The 20,305-nt window shown below is 47.4% G+C and overlaps 1 protein-coding gene across 1 annotated transcript in view; it reads left to right on the top strand.

Moving 5' to 3' along the window:
* Positions 1-20,305, top strand: part of KIF17 (kinesin family member 17) — a 1,103,253-nt gene that overhangs the window by 764,129 nt on the left and 318,819 nt on the right. The window contains exon 11 of the mRNA XM_069610326.1: positions 5,434-5,692. Coding sequence (XP_069466427.1) covers positions 5,434-5,692 — 259 coding nt within the window. The remainder of the gene's footprint in view (positions 1-5,433; positions 5,693-20,305) is intronic.

Genomic DNA, 20,305 nt, shown 5'->3' with positions numbered 1-20,305 from the left:
AGCTCTGTGGGTGACATATAGCTGGATCTGCTGGAGTCTCGCATTTCGGGACACCTTCTTATGGTACCTTTGGGCTCTATCCCACTGTCCCTCTGTCATGGGTTCACCCACCTCCTCCTCCCAGTGAAGCCTCACTTGGAGCAGCTCCTTCCCCGCCTTCGCACTCAAGAGCTCATATATCCAAGATATTTCGTGCCCGCCCTCTGAGACATCATACATCATTTCTAGGGTGGCATCGGGTTCTTCTGCAAGTACTGTTTCAGGCCACCTTTCCCGCACCCGTTTCATGATCCTGGTGTAGGTGATATATTGGCCCCTGTGCGCCCCTGTCTCCTCCTGCAACCTCTGGAATTCCAATGCCTCCCCATCCCGCCATATGTCTCCAAGGGTGGCTAGGCCCACCGGTTCCCAGTATCTGCAAACCCCTTTGAACAGTTGTGAGTCTTCCCCGCCTAACACCACCAGCGGGAACTGTTGAGAGAGTGGGTCTGGGTCACCCACAGTTCTCCAAGCCCTGCGCCAGACCTCCCAGCCCAGCACCAACAGTCTCCCCATCTTCACCACTTATGTTTTATGCAGCGACACTGTCTCTTTTAGGAAGTATGGGGCGGAGTCACCCTACAAAAGCCTAGCTTCCGCAGAGTCCTCTCCGGCTAACCACCTAGCCACATATAATAGCTGTCCCGCCAGGTAATACAATTCAAAATTCGGCAGGTTTATGCCCCCCTTATCACACGAATTCTGTAATGCAAGAGTTTGAAAGTTAATAAGAAAAGTCATTTTCTGAAATGCCAGTGAGACTTCTGGGCCTCATTACATGTCTGTCAAGTCAGTCAAGTAAAGTTTATTCGGATAAAAAAAAACATTCATTAAACACAAACACATGGCATAGAAAAAATTACAACAAGAAAGTACATCATGAGTGGATCACACGCCAGAACAAATTCATAGTTTCTGATAAAAGAAAACATTAAAAACGCCTATTATCAGATTAGTAAAAAGCAGCACCCTATTGCCATAAAAACCCCTTTCTTTTGTACGTAGCAGCCTTTAAATATGACAGAAGGGCACATGCCGTCAGTTCGGTTCCTGCCATTAGAAGGAACATTATGGCAGGTCTATGCTGACGTATATCTGTGCATTTTTAAGATCTGCAAAATTGTCTGTGTTCTTATCTCCCCATAGCCTTGGCAAAACAATAAAAAAAAGTGGCTCAAATTCTCTCCAGGTGCGCCACACACAGGGCAGCTGGGATCATCTGGAAATCCAGGCCATTTCTCGGTATTTCCCCTCAACAATAGACAATTGAATCTTGCCCTAGTGATGAGCCAACTGTGATGTTCTTTCCTGGCCCAGACAAGATACGGCTGTATATTAGGGATCTCACTCATAAACCTGTGGCAGCTGTCAGCATGAGTCGCCTGTGCTGCAAAGGCACGTTTTGCCACTATCCCCTGGGTTACCGCCTCCTTGTATGTTCTCACTTCCGCCAAGCATAACATTGCAACAAGGAGGGACTGAGCCGGGACATTACACAAACAGAAGTTCCTTAACAGTCCTCAACCAATATATTTTCACCCACCTGATCCTATTCAACGTATTTCTTAAAATAAAGTGACATAGAGTTGCATTCTTGTTTCCCCAAACTCGCTACCATAAGTTTCTTTGGGGCCGCTGACCAATCGTCCTCCCAAAAGGCCATCCCCAGTTCCCTGTGAACTGAAGCACAGGATGAAGAACCTGGGAGCTCTAAAGGGTTTTTGAAAAACCGATTTTCCTTAGCCTGCAGGTCACCGGGCTTACAATAGCCCCATAACGCTGCTCCATATTGCGTGGATGCCTTTATTTGCAAAGTATAGAGCTTAATATCTGATGGCAGATGCTGGCCCTTACATTTAGCAAAAAAGCAGGATAAGCCTCCCAGGTATTCTCATTTTCAGGGACTGTTTTTTTACATGGGCACTGCCCGACAAGGACTCTGAAAACCTTACCCCCAGATAATCATATTCAGCTACCCTTGGAAGGTTCCATGTGTTAATATCCCCGCAAGAATATCGGCATACAAAAATATTGCCATATTTTAGCAGCTATTAATGCATGGAACCTGCGGGGGACACCCCTGCAACCCCTGTATTATTTTAAAAAGAGCGGGGGACACACCCGCAACCCCCGCTCCCAAAAACCCCAAATATTATCCCCATTAAAATATCACCTATGGCCGTTCCTGATGACCATATATACGGCAATATTTTTGTTGGGGATAATATTACGTGATTCCCCTTGCAATGACTTCCCCACCACAGACTATGCGGCACATCTTAATGTGCTTCCTATCTCCATTACAGCCCATCACTGCTGATTTAACAGTTTTAACCTTACGTCCCAGGCCAGTCATGAAGGAAGCATAAGCATCGACCAAGGCCTGTAGTACCCTGGGGGTTCTAGCCAAAGGCACCGTACGTCGGCGTATGCCAATACCGAGAAGGGCCTACCCCCAGACTCAAATAGTCCACACCAGTACTTAACAAAGCCTGCAATAACCAATTAATGTACAGAGTAAACAGTATAGGGGCGAGCACACACCCCTGCCCAACCCCAACCCTATATAAAAAAAATTCAGTGCACCTGTCCCCGTGTCCAAAAATGAACATTGGCTCTTTTATCTGTATGAATCTCCCGCAGCACCTCAAGGATTGCTTCAGGACAACCCATGGACTCAAGCACGGCCCACAACTTCGAACGATCGACTTTGTCGAAGGCCATGCTTACGTCCATAAATGCGAGGTACACCACCTTGCCCATGCACAGCACAAACTTTGACACCAAAAGGTACATATTCAGTACTTGTTCCATCGTACCTAAACCAGCACGAAACCCAAATTGTATGTCTGTCAAAATCGCACCCTCTGAGTGCCAACTCCCTATGTGTCCCATCAAAACTCGTCCAAAATGTTTAAAAGAGGTATCCAAAAGGGATATGGGGCAATATGATGAGGGCATAGTAACGTCCCCCTTTTTAAAAATAGTAAAAATGGTTGTCAGCTTCCATGATGGTGGATAATGCCCTGAGCTCATACAGGCATTGAAAGCCAGGGTAAGCACTGGACCCCATTATAACTCAGTTCGGATCTATGCTGGGGCCCATCAGGTTAGAGTTAATCCAGTGCGTGGCTTTATTCATCAAGGATGTAGTGGTTTCAGGAACACCCAGCGGCAAGCCCTGTACTCTCATTATCACCCCTACCAGGGAAGCCGCCGCCGTGGGAAGACTTAGCACGGTAGACTCCCCACAGGCCCGCACATTTCGAAGAGCAATCACCGTTACACCCTCTAAGGACTTGGTCCTACCTACTGCTATTGTTCTGGGACAAAATCCCCATCTTAACAAACTATCACCACCAACTGGAAGAGCAGTGTCTCCTAAAGAAGCACCCTCCATGACACCCTGCACTTCTTTATTAGCCACAGACACAGTTATCGGCAACCCCCAGGCCGGGCCTTCCTCTCTCACTGACCCGGCCAATTTCTTCCACTTTCGACTTTAGTTCTCTAATGGAGTCATCTAATATGGCTAGGGTGTTCATAACCCCTCTTTTAAAGGAATGGAACAGGGCCAAGGTGGCCTCCATTTTTTCCAACCACTTTGCCTCTAAGGGTAAATCCCTGTTGGAGGTTCCTGATTTCAGGGCCAAAAGTTGGTAAAGGGGCTTCAATTTTTTTTCTATTGAGGACTTTAACCAAATCTTGTCATCCTCCGTTGTTGACGAGGCTAACAAAATGTCCCCTAATAAGTGGATAACCCCTGTTCATCCACCTCCGCCACACCACCCCCTAATGGACTGGATGGGACTATATTGTCCCTCTTATGGCCAAACAGGCCAGTGCCCTTACTCGAGGGGATCTCCCCAAATGCCAGATCTATCCCGGCCACCCCTAAGTCCCTGTCACGCTCAACCTCATCATTGCTCACCTCACGAAATACCCCAGGCATAGGTGAGCCCCCTCCTGACCCCCTATCATCTGTAGCCCATATCAAAGATGCAGCTTCCCATATGGCTTTTTCAGTAACCTGAATCCTATCCGCCAGGTTCCCTGTCATGGTTTTTAGATAGGAGTCCAATGAGAGTTGGCTGACGGCTCTTCTGGCCCTTGGAGTCCTGGTTATGGACCTCGGGGTGGCTTTCGGAGCTCTTGATTGCTTAGGCTTTTTGGCACTTGCTCTGCTCCGGTGACAAGGTTTTCACTGATAGGCTCTGCCTCCAAACCACTGCAACAAAGGAAAGACTGTGGCTCCTGCAGAGTTACCAGGAGCACAAGGACAGTTTGTGGGAAAAATCAGCAGTAATCCAGTAACTCTGTTAACACTGCATTACCGCTCCGCCTTGCTACAACTTTGGTGTTGAGCCTTATTGCCAAAAAGTGGCAATATCAGCAGAATACCGCTGGCAGGAATAAATGAGGACTAACATCGCCATAACACCACTTGTAATCCTGATGGAATTCCGATGGATCAAGTGGCGGTAACAGTAATTCTGTGTGGTGATATTCTGGCAGATTTTGCCAATGGAATACTGCCAAACTTGTAATGAGGCCCATTTGGGTTAAGCTTAGCTATGCCTAGCGCTAGCGCAAAGGCATAATGTATCTTGCTTGTACGTCCAACAGGAGTCGAACTAAACGTCGATGAGGTAAGTGTTGTTTACAGAACCACAGATTACCAATAAGAGAAACACAAAGATCTGCCTTTCATCTGCAAAAAGATGAAAGCTAAATGATAAGGTGGTGGGTGCAAAATGGACCTAGAAGAAAGGCCTTTCCCTTGTTTACCTCTAATTTCTCACCCTCTTCCTCTCTTTTGATCTGCCCCTGTCCTTTTAGGTAGATAAAAATAGGTATTAAGTGCAGCTAATCACCAGCAAATACTAGTTTCATGGCACTGCAAAAGACATATACAAAACAATCAAGATAATTTAACAAATAAATACTGAAAAAATCAGTAAAAATACAAGAAGAAAAACAATAAATAGCAGTAATATAAATGTGACTTCTTTTATTAGCCATACATATTTATTATTGTCCCGTTCCATTAGGAAGTCTGGACATTTTCCAAGTCTGATGCCTCTGTTGGGCTGGTAAGATAGAGAGAGTTTGCCATGTGACTAAATGTGCCCTAGCTGGCCAAATTGTTGGATGCACTGTAGGTAAACCTGTTGATGTCACATTTTACAACTCCACCTCTCCCATATATCCCATCACTTACTCTCACTTTTGCATCTCACATGCTACTGCTTCCATTCTCATTCTTTTTTCTCCAATCTTGCCTCACACTATCCATCTTCTATTCTTAACGTTCTAACCTTCTTTCCATTCCAACACTTACTGTTCTCACTGCACATTAAACATGTTTCCTATTTGTTCCTTTCCTTTCCTTAGCTGAAAGCTGCTGAGGTAGAGATTGGTGACCTGCATAGCGAGTTTGAGCTTGAGAGGATCGACTACCTAGGCACGATTCGCAAACTGGAGCAGGAGTCCCAGCTCTTTCGTCAGGTCCTTGAGCAGGTCCAGCCACTAATTCGTCGTGACTGTAACTACTGCAACCTTGACAGGATCAAACGTGAGGCATTCTTCGATGAGGAGGTGGGCTGCTGGAAGATACCAGATCTTGTGATACAGAAAACCAGCCTTCCTCTAGGTAAGTAGGTCCTCAATTTATTTTCTCTAATGTCGTGCTCCCTTGTCTGTAGGTGCAGCCTCTGTTCTGAATTCTATGCTAAAAGGGTCAGCTCTTCCATTTTGGTTTTTGCTGCCAGAGCTGCGTTTTCTGTGTGAATGATTTTTGATTTGGCCAGGCTGGTTAACGCATGCTGCTCCAAAAAGGTGTACTTTTAGACATTCCCCAGAAAGAGTACACTTTGCAGTGGCATGCATCGGTTAAGGTATCATAGCCTTATTTTAGTACCAGCAGCAAACATGGCCCTTCCAAAACAGGTTTAGTCGAACCATCTGGGAACAAAAGAGTTAATCAAATCCTGACACCATAGCCTTTAAGGGCACACAACTGCAAGACAAAAGAAATCACTGGTGACATGTCCATGAACATGCACACTAAATTGAAAATCAGTAATAGGTATTTATTAGCAATGGTTTTTCAGAACTATAAATCTACTTAGAGTGAAATTTTTAAAAACAAACTCCTCGATCACAAAAATCTCCCAGTCTCATGCATCAAATAGGATTTGCATTGCAATCCTTGGTGCACCACATTTGTGTGAACATTGATTTATCTGATTTTCATAGATAATTATGTTGTAAAGATAGTTCCATGTTAATGGTAAGTATATTTGTGTGATTTCAAATGTTTTTTATGATGTGCAATATCAATTGTCAAACAAATGCAGACGTTGAGTCTCTGTAATGGGCCTTACTCGAACTCAATAAATCAACAATGCTGAAAAATGTACTGTAAACCATAATTATTGAAGCCCTCATACTTCTAGATTAACATCTTCGAAAAACTGTTTCATACTCAAAGTCGTTCTTCGGTCATGTGCTCAGTAAAACAACAAAGAGTGTTTTTTGATAACATAGGGGAGGCATTACTCTCTTTTCTGATTGTTATATCCATAAAGTAGAGAGTCAGCCTGCTACCCCATTTTGAGTGCTCTGCATATAAATATGTTGCCTTCCCAAGTACAGGAATTAGCATGGTAAAGACGATAAAAATAGCAGCTATCACCACAGCAATCTGATTTGCTTAAGAATAATACAGTCTGTCGCAAAACGTTAAGGTGAGTGAGTCAAATCCACGACGAGCACTTGCAGTGCTAAGTCTCAATTTCTTAACAAGAGCCAGACAATCAGGATTTCTAATTGGTGTTTAGGTTGAAGGAGAGACCATCCCGCCAGTAACAGCTACCAGATACTTCTTTAACTGATTGCAGGTAGATGTTAGATCATGGTTCAAATGGAGGACACCGCCTCTGCTAGACCTATCAGTATGGAATGTCTGACATGGTCACACACCGCAGATAGATTATTGAAATCAAAGGTGACTTTGTTAATTCCAGAGATGTGAAAAGTGCTACTCACCTTGCCTGATGTCATCAGAGCTTTGAAGAGATGTACACGCTGCAACGTGTGAGCGCGGAGTATAGCACCAATGGGATCCCTTCTGGGATTGAGCGCACGGCTACAGCACGTCTGGAAGACTTCATCGTCCCGTTGCTGCTCAGGTCGTATATACAGAGACAAATTCGAGACGCAGAAGCAGCGCGGCATCAACGAAAACCGGTAGTGGAGTGAAGCTGCACGTCGGAGGAAGGACAGCAGAACGAAGCAGGGTGAGTACTGGTGACGGGCAGAAACTGCATCTCTGTGTCAGAGAGGTAACGGATGTAACCGTTACCATACCCAACCACGACTTTTCTCACCAGCCCACAACTTACAAAGATAATCTTATACTGTGTCTGATAGTTTCACATCCTGAATAGTGTGCTGCCCAATTGGATTCATTCTTCTAAGCAGCCACACTTAAAGTACCGGAACATAGACAGGATTTCTCTGTTCACCTTGCAATATGGCCAACTCCCAAAGCAACAGAGAGGCAATCAGAAAGGCACAAGCCGCAGCATTGTTTAATGAGACTCTGCAAGTCAGTAACATCAGCATACCCACTGCAACAGCACCCAAAAGTGACAGAAAGGGAATTGAGTAAGTGCTGGGAGGAACACTCACTCCAAAACTATATTGAAGTAGGTAGAATTCCACGAGGCTTGAAAATTCTAACCATCCCTTCCTTTGAAGAATTAGATCCAATGATGCTACAGGAATGGCGCGTTGCCACGAATGGATGTTTGAAAACTTTCCTGCAGCTATTGGTGAAGTATGCTGGTGTGGACCGTACAAAGACATTAGAAAAAATCAACGAAATAGAAAAACAACTTAAAAAGATACCCGAAACCGAGGAGGGCAAGAAGCTGAGGAATAACATTGCGAGGAACTTGGCTGAATATGAGGAAGAAATAAAGCAAAGGAAACAGAGAAAGTTTCTAAGAGATAAAGAGGATTATGAGAGAGGAAGAGTCTACACGTTCGCCAAGAGATTCGACCAGATGAGACAAGCATCCCTATCCAGGCCAGCTAGATTAATTGAAGAAAATGAAGAGCAATTGAGTGAAGGTGCATCAACCTCAGAATCAGATCTAACAAGCAGCGAGATTGATGAACCCAACATTCGCATGAATTTTTTAGACGAAATGCGTTTACTGCGCCAAGACGGCAGAAAAAACAAGCCACAAAGAGGTGGAAAACAAAGTCGGGGGAAAGGCAGAGGCGGCCGAAAACCATGAGGAGGGGGAAGAGGAGCAGGCGATGCAATGAGCAGTACCCCGGCCAGATGGCTGCGCTCTGGGAAGTAGCAGAACAAAATATTGAGGATGACACAAAGCTGAGAATAATTAATCTATCAGACCATGTCCTCACCCCAAACCAGACAAAAATACTCAATCTGGGTTTAAATTTCTGCCCTAAAGCGAAGAATGATTATGTGCAGACAAGAATTGACTTTGATCAATATATACGTAAAATACATCTAAAGAAATTCTTTGCAACAAATGAATATAAAAGGTGCCCAAGAGACAAAGAGACTGGCCAGACTGAAGTTCAAATCAAGGAGTTAACCACACTAACAGATTTGGTTGACCTGGAAAAAGGCACAGCTGCAGGAGTTCAAGGTGAACCCATAGACCTTAAAGAGTTGGACATCAGAACAGACTGGACAACTAAAAGCCAACTAAAACCTAAGTCAAAGTTCAATCCTGTGGCAAACCTTGGTAATAATATAGAAGCATTCCAAAGTTTAGTGATCGAAGATTTGAAAAAACTCAGAAGAAAGGATCAGAAAAGAATTTGGAATGACAATTTATCATTTGCAGACAGACAGGCATTACAAGAGCTGCATGAACTCAAAAATTGCATTATCAAACCCTCTGATAAGGGGCGGAATATAGTCCTACAGAACAGAAAGGACTACATAAGAGAAGCCTACAAATAGCTCAACGACAACAAATGCTATATGAGAATTGCTCAAAATCCCATTAAAGACCTTGAAAGCAAAATCAATACGCTACTTACAGATTGGGAAGCGAAAGGCCTTCTGTCTGAAGAGAGACGCAAATTTCTTTTTTTGATTAAACACTTTTATTGGTTTTATTGCATAATACACAAAAAAACAATGACCCTGAAGAGGTCCAGCAACAAAAAACATCACAAAAGTACATAAGGTCCAGAATTCAGCAACACAAGGTTATGTTAGCGATTACATGTTCACTCTTACATTTCATTTACATTCCGGCCACAGGCCTGTGTTGTACAAAAGTCTTATTGGGCGCTCTCCCACTTTTCCCAGATTTTCCCGGCTTTCCCAGGACAACCTCTGGCCGCATACACTCTTCGCTCCATCGCAATACATGCATCTACATCATCTATCCATTGTGCATGCTCAGGAGTTACACCCGAACCCCATAGCTTGGCAATGTTGCGTTTGATCAGTGCCGTGGTGGTTGCAAACAGTAGCTTGTCAGTGCGAGACATCTCACCCTCGTCCTCGACACCCAGCAACATCAATTTCGGATCTCTGGGCACGATCCGACCCAGTACCTTAGTAAGTGTGTCGCAGCAGTGTTGCCAGTATAGCGTGATGTGCGGACAGTCCCATATGATGTGGAAAAAGGTGCCCTCTTCCTGGCGGCAGCGCAGGCAGTTCGGGTCAGTGGTTTTACCCCATCGGTACAATGCTACTCTCGGATAGTAAATTCTATGCAGGATTTTGAGCTGGACAAGTCGTAATCTGGCCGAAATGGCAGTTTATCTCGGGTACATTAGGATCGTTATCCATTCTTCAGGCTGTATCTCTCCCACATCCCTTTCCCACTTAGACTTTAGACTCGATAGCTCCGGTGTGGCAAATGAGGTGAGAACATTATACATCAGCGAGGTGATCTTGGCATCTACGCTATCTAGGACCAGGTTCCTCTCTATAGGGGTGCAGTCTGCGATGTCACGCAGGTCAGGCAAGTGCCTCTGTAGGGCATGACTTAATTGCGTATGTCGGTATTGGTCAGTGACAGGGAGGTTGAACTCATCCGCCAACCCCTCAAATGGCACAATTCCCCCATCCCGAATCACATCCCCCACTTTTGTTATTCCCGCAGTTATCCAATTCCGCCATTTTGGGAGCCTGTCCAGCTCAGGGATATGTTTATTTGCCCACAGTGGCTGTACCGGTGTGGTTTTCCCTTCCCAGTTTATATGCGTGTGCGCCTCTGCCCAGATTAGTGCCCGGTGAGCAGTCATTGTTTTGGTGGTGTTGGTGTTAGTTTTCCGGTATAGGGACTCTAGTGGGGTTATGTTCGCTCCATCTAGGGTGTCGGATTTAATGTGAGGTAGCGAGGGTTTGCCGTGTGATAGGTCGTTTATTACTGCCATCTGACTCGCCCAATAGTACGTCTGTATACGTGGCAATCCTATGCCTCCCTCCCAGGTGGAACGCTGCAGGGTGTGGAGCGCTATTCTCGGGTGTCCATTGTTCCACAGGAGTTTCCGAAGGATTCTGTCAATTCTGTGAAACTCCCGTGTGAGGATGTGTAACGGGGCATTTTGGAGGATGTACAAGAATCCAGGCAGTGCCATCATTTTAAATAGTGCTGTTCTCCCCAGCAGGGTCAGTGGAAGGGCGTTCCAATGTTTGACGTCCTCTGCAAAGCGGTTTATGATTGGGTGGAGGTTTTTCTCTACGTAATCGTTTAAGTTTGTTGTTATCTGAACCCCCAGGTATCGAAATTGGTTAACTTCTATACAAAAGGGGCAATTCTGTATCCCTATGCTACCCATCTCTTTCAATGGAAACAGTATGGATTTCAACCAGTTTACCCTCAAACCACTAAAAGGTTCGTATTCATTCAGTAAGCGTATTACTGTTGGGCAAGAGGTAATGGGTCTGATAGATACAGGAGCAGGTCATCTGCATATAATGAGACCTTATCCTCCCAATCGTCTGTCCAACGGAAACCCTTCCACATTTGTGATTCTCTTAACAGAATCGCCAATGGCTCTATGGCGAGTGCAAAAAGCATTGCAGACAAGGGGCAGCCCTGTCGTGTCCCCTTGCCCAATCTAAATGGCTGCGAAAGCCACCCATTTACTCTGGTCATGGCCTCTGGGGACTTGTATAGCAGCTGCATCCATCCCAGGAATTGGTCACCAAAACCCATTTGACGCATTATCTCCCACAGTGCTGGCCAGTTCACCGAGTCGAAGGCTTTCTCAAAGTCTATTGTTAATAACGCTAAGGGACCCTGCAGGAGGGCGGATTTTTCGAGTGCAGCGTGCAGTCTGTGTATATTCATACGCGTAGACCTCTGGGGCATAAAGCCCCACTGGTCTGGATGTATCAGTGACAGGATCACTTTCTACAGTCGATTTGCTAATGCTTTCGCTAGGATCTTGGTTTCAGTGTTGATTAACGAGATCGGCCTGTACGAACTACATTTCTCTGGGGGTCTATCTGGTTTGGGGATCACTATTATGGTTGCTCTCCGTAGGTCTGGGGGGAGCTGTCGCTGCTCCCTCGAATGTGTGTACATTTGCAGGAGATGTGGAAGTATCGCGCTTGGTTCTATCCTTTTCCATGTCTCCACCGGGAAGCCGTTCGGCCCCGGTGTTTTCCCATGGTGTAGTTGTGACATGGCCAACCCTAGCTCCTCTTCAGTAATGGTTGCCTCCAGTAGTTCTCTCTGTGCGCCCGTTAGGGTAGGGAGGGTAATCCCATTTAATACGGAGAGGTTGGTGGGGGCTTCCGGTGACCCATAGAGTGTCGCATAGTAAGCTGCGAAACCTTCTGCAATATCCTGATCTGTCCACAGCGGTTCCAAATTATCGGGTTTTATCATCCTGACCTGCTTATGCCCTTCATCTCTGTGCTCCAGCCAGGCTAACATTTTACCCGCCTTATCTCGAGTCTCATATAATCTGGCGCGCATCGTAGTGTGTGCCTGTTTAGCGTTGTCTAGGGCTACATTGTGCATTTTTTTCTGGGCAAGGACCAGTGCTCGGTTAGTTTCAGGCAGGTCTCGCGCCAGATGTGCGCGTTCTGCACGTTCCACCTGTTCTTCAGCCTCTTTTACTTTTTGTACTTGAGCTTTTTTGTGCGCCGTTGTCCAGGAGATAATTTCTCCCCGCAACACCGGTTTATACGCTTCCCATAACAATCCTGGGTTATCAATTGACCCTGCGTTTAGTTCAAAGTAATTGGTTGTAGTTTCTTGAATGCGTTCTACAAGCTCCGGGAAGCCTAAGTAATAATTGTTAAGGCACCATGAAGGTGGAGGGATTGGCCTTGTCGTTGATAGTTCTATTAGTAGGGGCGAGTGGTCAGAGATGCCACGCGGGAGTAGGGTGGCGTTAAGTACTCTATGCACCTCTGTGGTTGGTACAAAAAAGTAGTCAAGTCTAGAGAGGGATGCGTGGACGCCCGAGTGGAATGAGTATTCTCGATTCTCAGGGTGAAGGTCACGCCATACGTCCTTCAGCCCCAGTGCTGATGTGAAGGTGGCTAGCCTTGTGTGAGTGTCTGGATTCCTGCCCCTTAGGTGTGTGCGGTCCATTCCCAGGTTCATAACATCATTAAAATCGCCACCGAGAATTAGTGTGTCTGAGGAGTCCTGCATTATCAGGGGAGTTAACTCTTCTATGAGATTTGGCAACAACGTGGGTGGTGCGTAAATGGCTAGTATTGTTATGGTTTGATTCCATAGGGTTCCTGTCATGTGCACGAATCTGCCTCCTGGGTCCTGTGACACACTAGAAAGTGTGAGAGGTAGCTTCTTGTGGATCAGTATGAGGACACCTCTTGAGCCTGAAGTAAAACCTGAGTGCAGTGCTGTGCGATAGTTACCACGTTTAAATAGGTTGCATGTGGTGCCCGCCAGGTGTGTTTCTGTGAGCAACGCCACATCCGGCGCTTGCCTGTTTATCGCTTGGGTGACCAATCTGCATTTTATCCCACTACCCAACCCATTGACATTCCATGTCAGGAGACGTAGTGATTTTGTATCAGATCCAGCTCTTGTCATCTGGGTGGGGGGCGGGTTACTGTTGGGCAGTATATGTAGGATTCTGGGAAGAAACCCAGTCTGTTGTTTCGCCGTGTGGTGCGGATTCGTAGGAGTGAGTGCTTAGTGTTGTCGGACCATACCTGAACAAAGATAAAAACAAAACCCAAAGCAAAAACAAAACCTCCCCCTCCCCCCAGCTCCGTCCCTCGTTCCCCTGGAGGCATCTACTGCCTCGGCAGTATATAGTGTTACCTGACCCCCCTCCCTATACTCCCACCCAACCTGGAGTATCTGTCGCCCGAAAATTTAAACAGAACAAGTAAACCTTAACTAAGCCACCCTCAGTGGCACATGAACTTCGTAAACTTTACAGCACCTTCCTGTGGTGCCGGCGCAGACTTCTTAGTTTTAGTCTTAGCTCGTGGGGCGGGTGGCTGTTCGGCCACTGGCCTGATTGTATTCCGTGAGTAGATTGGCGTGGGGAGAGAAACATTTGTGGTGCTCCTAGGTTTAGTAGCCTTTGCATTCTGCCCAAAACTGCACCCATTTCATACTTCTTCCCGCTGCGGATTTCCTGGTTGTGGCCGTTGCTGTTGGTCCTGTCTGGCGGTCGTTCTGGGCGGGGACTATTGCGTCTATCCCTCCCTCTTCTCTCCGTGTTCCAGTTCCCTTCTATGTGCCGTTAGGTCCAGCACCACGCCTCTCTGGGGTCGGTGAAGTGCACGGTCGTGCCCCCATGAAATATCTTGAGTTGGGCAGGGAAAAGCAGTCCATATTTGACACCCATTGATTGCAGGCGTTTCTTGAGCGGGTGAAATGACTGTTGTGCTTTCTGTACCTCCCTGGTGAAATCGGGGAAAAAGGCTATTTTCGATCCGTTGAAAGTGACCGTGCCCTTCGATCTTGCCAGTTGGAGTACAGTGTCCCTATCTCTATAGTTCAAAAATCTGGCAATTACTGTGCGTGGTGGAGCTCCTGGTGTCACTTTGCTAGCTGGGATACGGTGGGCCCGCTCGATAGAGAAGAATTTAGAGAATGACTCTCCGTCATAGATATTCGCCAACCAGTCCTCAAGGAAGAGTTCCATGCATTCCCCTTCGTCTTTTTCCGGCAGGCCGATTATACGGATGTTATTGCGCCGGGATCTACCCTCGCTATCGTCCACTCTTGCTTCCAGGGTCTTTACCCGTGCTAGCATACTCGTCACTTGCCGATTTACACCTCACAGGCCATCCTCGGTTTCAGAGATTCGTGTCTCTGCCTCTCCCGTACGGGAGGTCAGCTTTTGCAGATCATGGCGCAACAGGGACACGTCTGCACCAATACTATCCATCTTTTTTTCCATCGAGGTCCTGGAGTTGTTAATGGCGCTCATGATGTCTCTTAGGGAAATATTGTCCACATGATCTGGGTCGATCGATGGTGGCCTCTCTGGTGAGCGGGGTGCTGGTATGGCTGCATATTGCTCGATCCTGCTCTGTGTGGATGTTTTCCTGGGCTTATCCTTACCCATTTTCTGCTTGTTGGAATACTGGTGTAGTACGCTGATGTCTGGTCCCGGAGGAGGGGGGTCCGCCAGGCGCTGGGGATAGGCGCTATTGGTAAGTTGCTGATGGTGGCCGCAGTGGCGCAGGGCACTTTGCAACCAGCAGGTATTTATGCTCGTGCTAACTTCACAGTTCCCTTGTCCAAACAATGTCTATTAGCCACTCATTCAGCAGCTCTGAAGGTCAAGACGGTGTAGGTGCGCGTATTTGTGAAATGCAAATCGGTCACAGCTTTATAGCACCCACCGGGGCCCTGTGGTTCTGTCCCTTGGCAGCAGCCACACGCACTGGGCAGCACGCCGCTGTGTCAGGGTGTCGCAGGCTGGGCGCCACCGGGTCTGACACCAGTCTGCGTCGTGCTCCGCTGGATGATCCCTCTAAAGGGAAGGATGGTTTTCAATGGGGTCGCTTTCAGAGTTCCAGTAGGGGTTTACGACTTTTCCCTCGTTGTCATTGCTGGGGCACTTGCTCTTAACAATGTGGGATCGCCTGTTGTGTCCCAGAAGTGAGAGGAGGCTCACAGCCCAGGTTGTCAGCAGGCGCCGGTAGGGATTGCGGCCCTGGGTGGAGGGCCTTCGCCCGTGGGGGGGGTCGCCAGCACTCTCTATCCCACCTTCCCCACTCCTTACCACGTTGCCAGATGTTCCAGGTCTCGAGTAGCGGGTCCGCGTCTCCGGTTGCAGGGAGTAATAGTCGGAGCGCCCGCCGGTGCGCCGCGTGTCTTCCTCAGCTCCAACACTGACACACCAAGCGTCTCACTCCGGGCCCGCTCCGGGTCCCCGGACCGAAAGGGTTTCCGCGCAGGCAGAGGCGCTCACCTCGTAGCCGACAGCACGGCATGATCTCGCGGCGGGCGGGCGAGCTGCACCTGCGATCGCCGCACCACCTTGCCGCCATGGTCAGGATATTGTCTGCAGAGCCCGCCAGAGCTGTTCCTGGTGTGCGCCCACGCCGGAGGAGATCGTTGTTTCCCTCTTGGACCGTCAGCTAGTGCGCGGTCGCAATTATGGGGGCCATCTTGGGCTCCGTGCTTGTTGTGGTTCCTGTAACTTCCACTCGATCGGGACGGCGATTCCCCTTACGGATTTGCATCGAAGCACCGCGATTCGGTGCAGGAAAGTCTCACACACCACTGGAGTATTTCAGGGTTCAGCACGGATATATTTTTGTGCAGGATTTCGGCAGGATAAGGCCAGTGGCGCGGGAGCAGCACGGGCTCACGTCCTCATCGAATGGCTGCTGGCCACACCCATCAGAGTCGCAAATTCTTAACGATCACTAACTCAATTATACCTACTATTTATTTTTTACCCAAGGTACATAAAAACATGAAGAAGCCCCCAGGAAGACCCATTGTCTGCTTGATAGGTTCCACATTGGAAAATATGTCTAAATACATAGATGAAGTTCTGTTTCCATTTGTTTCGGTATTACCATCTTACTTAAGAGACACAACAGACTTCCTATTGAAAGCAAGCGTCCCCAAACAGCACGATCCTCCCCGCAATGAGAGACAATGAAGGACTCTCCCGAAATGGGAATAAGGCCAAGACAGAGTGCGGGTGAGCGTAAATGGGAGTTTATCAATCAGAATAGGGCATGCAAAGGACTCTGCAAACTCCGAGAGCGCTCTGTCTGACAATAGCAAAGACAGGCGTATATATTTACAAAAGACGTCATAAAAACCTACACACTATAGGGGGCACAAGTTCAATGGGATTGGGTGGCGACGACTAACTATAGGTGCTGCTGCGATGCGGTTGGCTTCGGCTGGAAGACGTCACTGGTCAGCCTTGTGGGTTGGGCTGGGCCTGGCAGGGTGGCGGAGTTCATCCAGGCGGTGTTGTGGGGCCATCGCGGCCTGTGGCAGAGACGAATGTCTTTTCCTGACTTATTAGCCCTAGGCCATGCACACCGCAGTCACTCAGGCATTTTGATATTATCTTCTTTAGTAAATCTTTCAATAGGTTATACAACAGGTTAATGCAACACAGGAGGAATGTACCTTGTGAGGGGTCTGGAGGTAATACGTCAGGACATGGTTACCAGTGTCCTGTTGACCTGGGCCATAGGTCGGGGGGCTAAGCTTCAGGGCCTGGGACGGGTGGTACTGGTCTGTCTGCCTTCTAAGAAGTTGTTATGGATGTTCCGCTGTGTGTTGTCAAAGTGTTGGGTGTCCTGATTGTACAGGGCCATAAGTCTGAGATGGTCCGGTGGGTTGCGAGGTTTACGAGGGGGCGCGTGTGTTCATGCAGAGGTTTACTGCTGTGCTGTAAATAATGCAGGTGGCGGGTGGCGGCCTTGGGTGCTACAGAGGGGGTCACAAGTCTTTGAAGCGGCTCCAGTCCGGTTGGGGGAGGTGAAGCAGCGCGGCGCGGTCTCTGCTCTCATGCCTTGGCAGCCTTCGCAGGGTGGGAGGGGGAATGGCCTTGCACGTAGTTCACAAAGGTATCTCCCTCGTGTGTTGCTGATTTAGGTAAAAACATCACGAACATTTGAACACTCTATAATACTTATTCTAAGCAATACAAAACATGCATTTAAGTTTTGCTGGATGTGTCTCGATTGTATCCAATCTGAGCACCTTATTCATACATTATGTTTTAGTAAATACAGTATTTTAGTTATATGCATATATATATATATATGTATTTGCAATAAGTGAGGTAGAATTAGGATTGGTGGAGAACATAGAAAGTAACCCGCCACTATTCGTGGCGGTGGTGGCACTTATGGGCCTAGACATGCACATATGACATGCGCCTTCTTGTGCATCCTTCACGTGGGCCCTCGGTATGGTTACATTCATCTTTCTTGTGTCCTCTAGCAGCATTAGTTCAGTTGAGGCGTAAGCCCATGGGGTGTAAGTCTCCCAGTGATACACGTGACAAATAGATTCCTGGTGCGTTCCTTTATTATTAGCACCCAACTGCAATGGTGTGGGCTCGCCATTGCTTATATCAAGGAAGCATGCTTTCTTGGAGTTATACATTCTACAGGCTTTTGTAATAAAAGGGATCTGGTGGGGAAAAGCATACTTTGCCAGTAATCTTGACATTAATATATAAAAACTGTCTGCCATCTGATGACCATTTTACTTGTTCTTTTCATTGCCCAGGCCTGCTGGCCGAGTAATGCTGGGAGCGATGGTACACTGCGGGAGGTGAATTGTTACAATGTTAGCGTATTACGCTCGCTCATGTCCGTTTTGTCCGTGGGAACGTGCTCGCAGCGGATCTGCCATGGTGCTGCGGCATCAAGGATGACTGGAACCCTCCAAGGGTGGGGGCCGCGCTACAGTGCGCTGAGCTCACACCATCTTTATCGGAGAAAATGGTTTCTGGGCCTAGCTAAATTTTACTATAGGTGGGCAATTTTAATACGTGTGGGCAATGTCTCCAGTGGGTGAACCCTCCACCACCTGGGCCCGGGTGGCATGAGGGGATGCCCAGAAGAGCCATAGTCCTCACCTGGGGAGAAAGCGTAGGCGAGGGGGGTCTCCTGGACCAGTCCTCCCCTACATTTCCCCCCTTTCGTTACTAAAGTAACGAATTCTTTAAATCTTCTATCCTCCTACATTCTGCCTCGTCCATCACCGCCTCATCCCATGCGGGAGTTCCTTTAATGGGCATCCATGCTCTGCACACCCCCCTTAAGCTTTCGCCTCTCCGGGCGTATTCATCTGGGGTACACATTAGGTATATACATCCACCATCTCCTTCCAAATCTACCCAGACTTCCTCATACCATTCTAGTATACAGGGCTCTTTGATGGTGGTGTGCCACAACTTATCTACAATATCCTTATCGTGGTACATAGGCACCAGTTGGTACCTGGGTGTGTTGTCTATCCCTGTTTGTACTTGTGCTTCTTGCATCGTTTTTATTGTACCATGTGAGTTGCCCATTGTCACCATCATCATTGCACCATTTGGTACTGCGTTAGCACAAACTCGAAGACCCACCTGGCACAGGCAAAAGAGTAAAAGGAGGAACACGACAGCTGGTATCAAAAATTTCACAGTCATTCCAAGCCATGAGGGAACCCAGGAGAAGATGCTGTCGAACCATGTACTCTCTTCTGCTCCACCTTCCATTTTCATTTTTTCTCCTAGGTTATGGACTGCTTCGATCACATGGGACAGGGAGCCATTCTCTGCGTCTTCAGAAGGTACGAAAGTGCAGCAGGCACTTCCTATTTTTCGGCAAACACCGCCGTCCATCGCCGTCAACAGGTCCAGGACATACCTGTTTTGCATGGTCATTAGTCGTAAAGCTCTTAGTTCCACTTTTATTATATTGAATCCCTCTTCAGTGTCGTTTGCCAGCTGAATTAATTCCCAGCGGGTTATCTGGAGCCACTTTGCGTTTGCCCTTGCTTGGACACTTGAGACGAGTGAGGCAAAAAATGTTTCTGCTGAGCTGAATAGTCGATATTTGTCTGGGATCTGAGCCAATAGTTCTGATGATGCCTTTGATATGTAGTTTGATGCTCTTCTGTTACGGGTCAGCACTTCTCCCTTGCTTCCGGAAGACAGGACATATATTTGTGACTCTGCCGTTGGTTGAGCCACACTCTGTTTCACGCGTTCCTGTGTCTTTTTGTTCCCATCGATGTGGCTTTCTGGTATCACCATCAGGGCTGAGTGCAGAGTGGCCATCGAGCAGCTGCCACTCCAGGATTGGGGGAGGTGTAGGTATGCCTGGTTGCCGCATACCCAGTACGTGTCCATGAGGGCTGCAGTACCTTTTCTTAGATCTGGGATGGTGAGGGTCTTATTACAGTTCTTGCTCGTTCCCATGGGGGTTTTCCCTTCTCCTTTAAAACACAGTTCATAGTCCATTTCACTCTGTAGTTTGAACGGTTTTTCAATGGCAGTTACCCAAGTTAGTTTTGAAATGTGTTCTCTCCATACTGGTGTACATGTTTCTTCTATCCACTGCAATTTCTCCGGTGCCACACCTCTTAGTGCTTCCGCTTTGCACAGTACTTCTTCATCCTTCCGCTTGTTGTCAGAAAGAAATGTCCCTTCTATTACAAAAAATGGTTCTTTCAAACATACCACCCCTGCCGGTTTTGGGTAACATGTTTTCTCGTTCTGCAGCATTTGAAAAGTCACTTCGTGTGCCTGGAAGGTGTTCTTAATCCTGCACAACGTGAGATGAAGGAGACACTGGGCATCTACAATTGGCAGCTCTTTGGGTAGTAATACTTTGGGTGTACCTGATGCGTGAGGGATGAGGGAACAGACATAGCAGCTCTCGTTGGTTGTTTGTTTAGCTGTGGCGCTCATGTCTGCATACCATTTATTTGTTTGGTGGGGGTGTCGTGGGTCTTCCATCTTATCTAAACCTAGCCCATAGTACTCATCATACTTCCTCCTCCCTGCTTCCCTCTTCCGTCTGTTATTCTTGTTCCTCATGTACTTGCCACCTCCCTGGGCAATGGACAAGCTGGACCCCCCTTTCTCATTCCCGCCCCCCTTAGCCCATTCATCATATAATATTTCGTGCATTTCTAGTAGCTTTTCGTCTTCTTTCCTGACGTTAGCTGGCAGGTTGTTTTTTAGTATGGGGGCAGGCTGGCTGGTGAAGGTGTTGTATAACCATGATATGGCAGACGGATTTCGGTCATTTAGACTGTGG

The sequence above is a fragment of the Ambystoma mexicanum genome, chromosome 8, assembly GCF_040938575.1.
Source record: "Ambystoma mexicanum isolate Mex_15411 chromosome 8, UKY_AmexF1_1, whole genome shotgun sequence".
Lineage (NCBI taxonomy): Eukaryota > Metazoa > Chordata > Amphibia > Caudata > Ambystomatidae > Ambystoma > Ambystoma mexicanum.
Note: the sequence above shows the minus strand (reverse complement) of the source record. Positions and strands in the feature narration are given on the sequence as shown.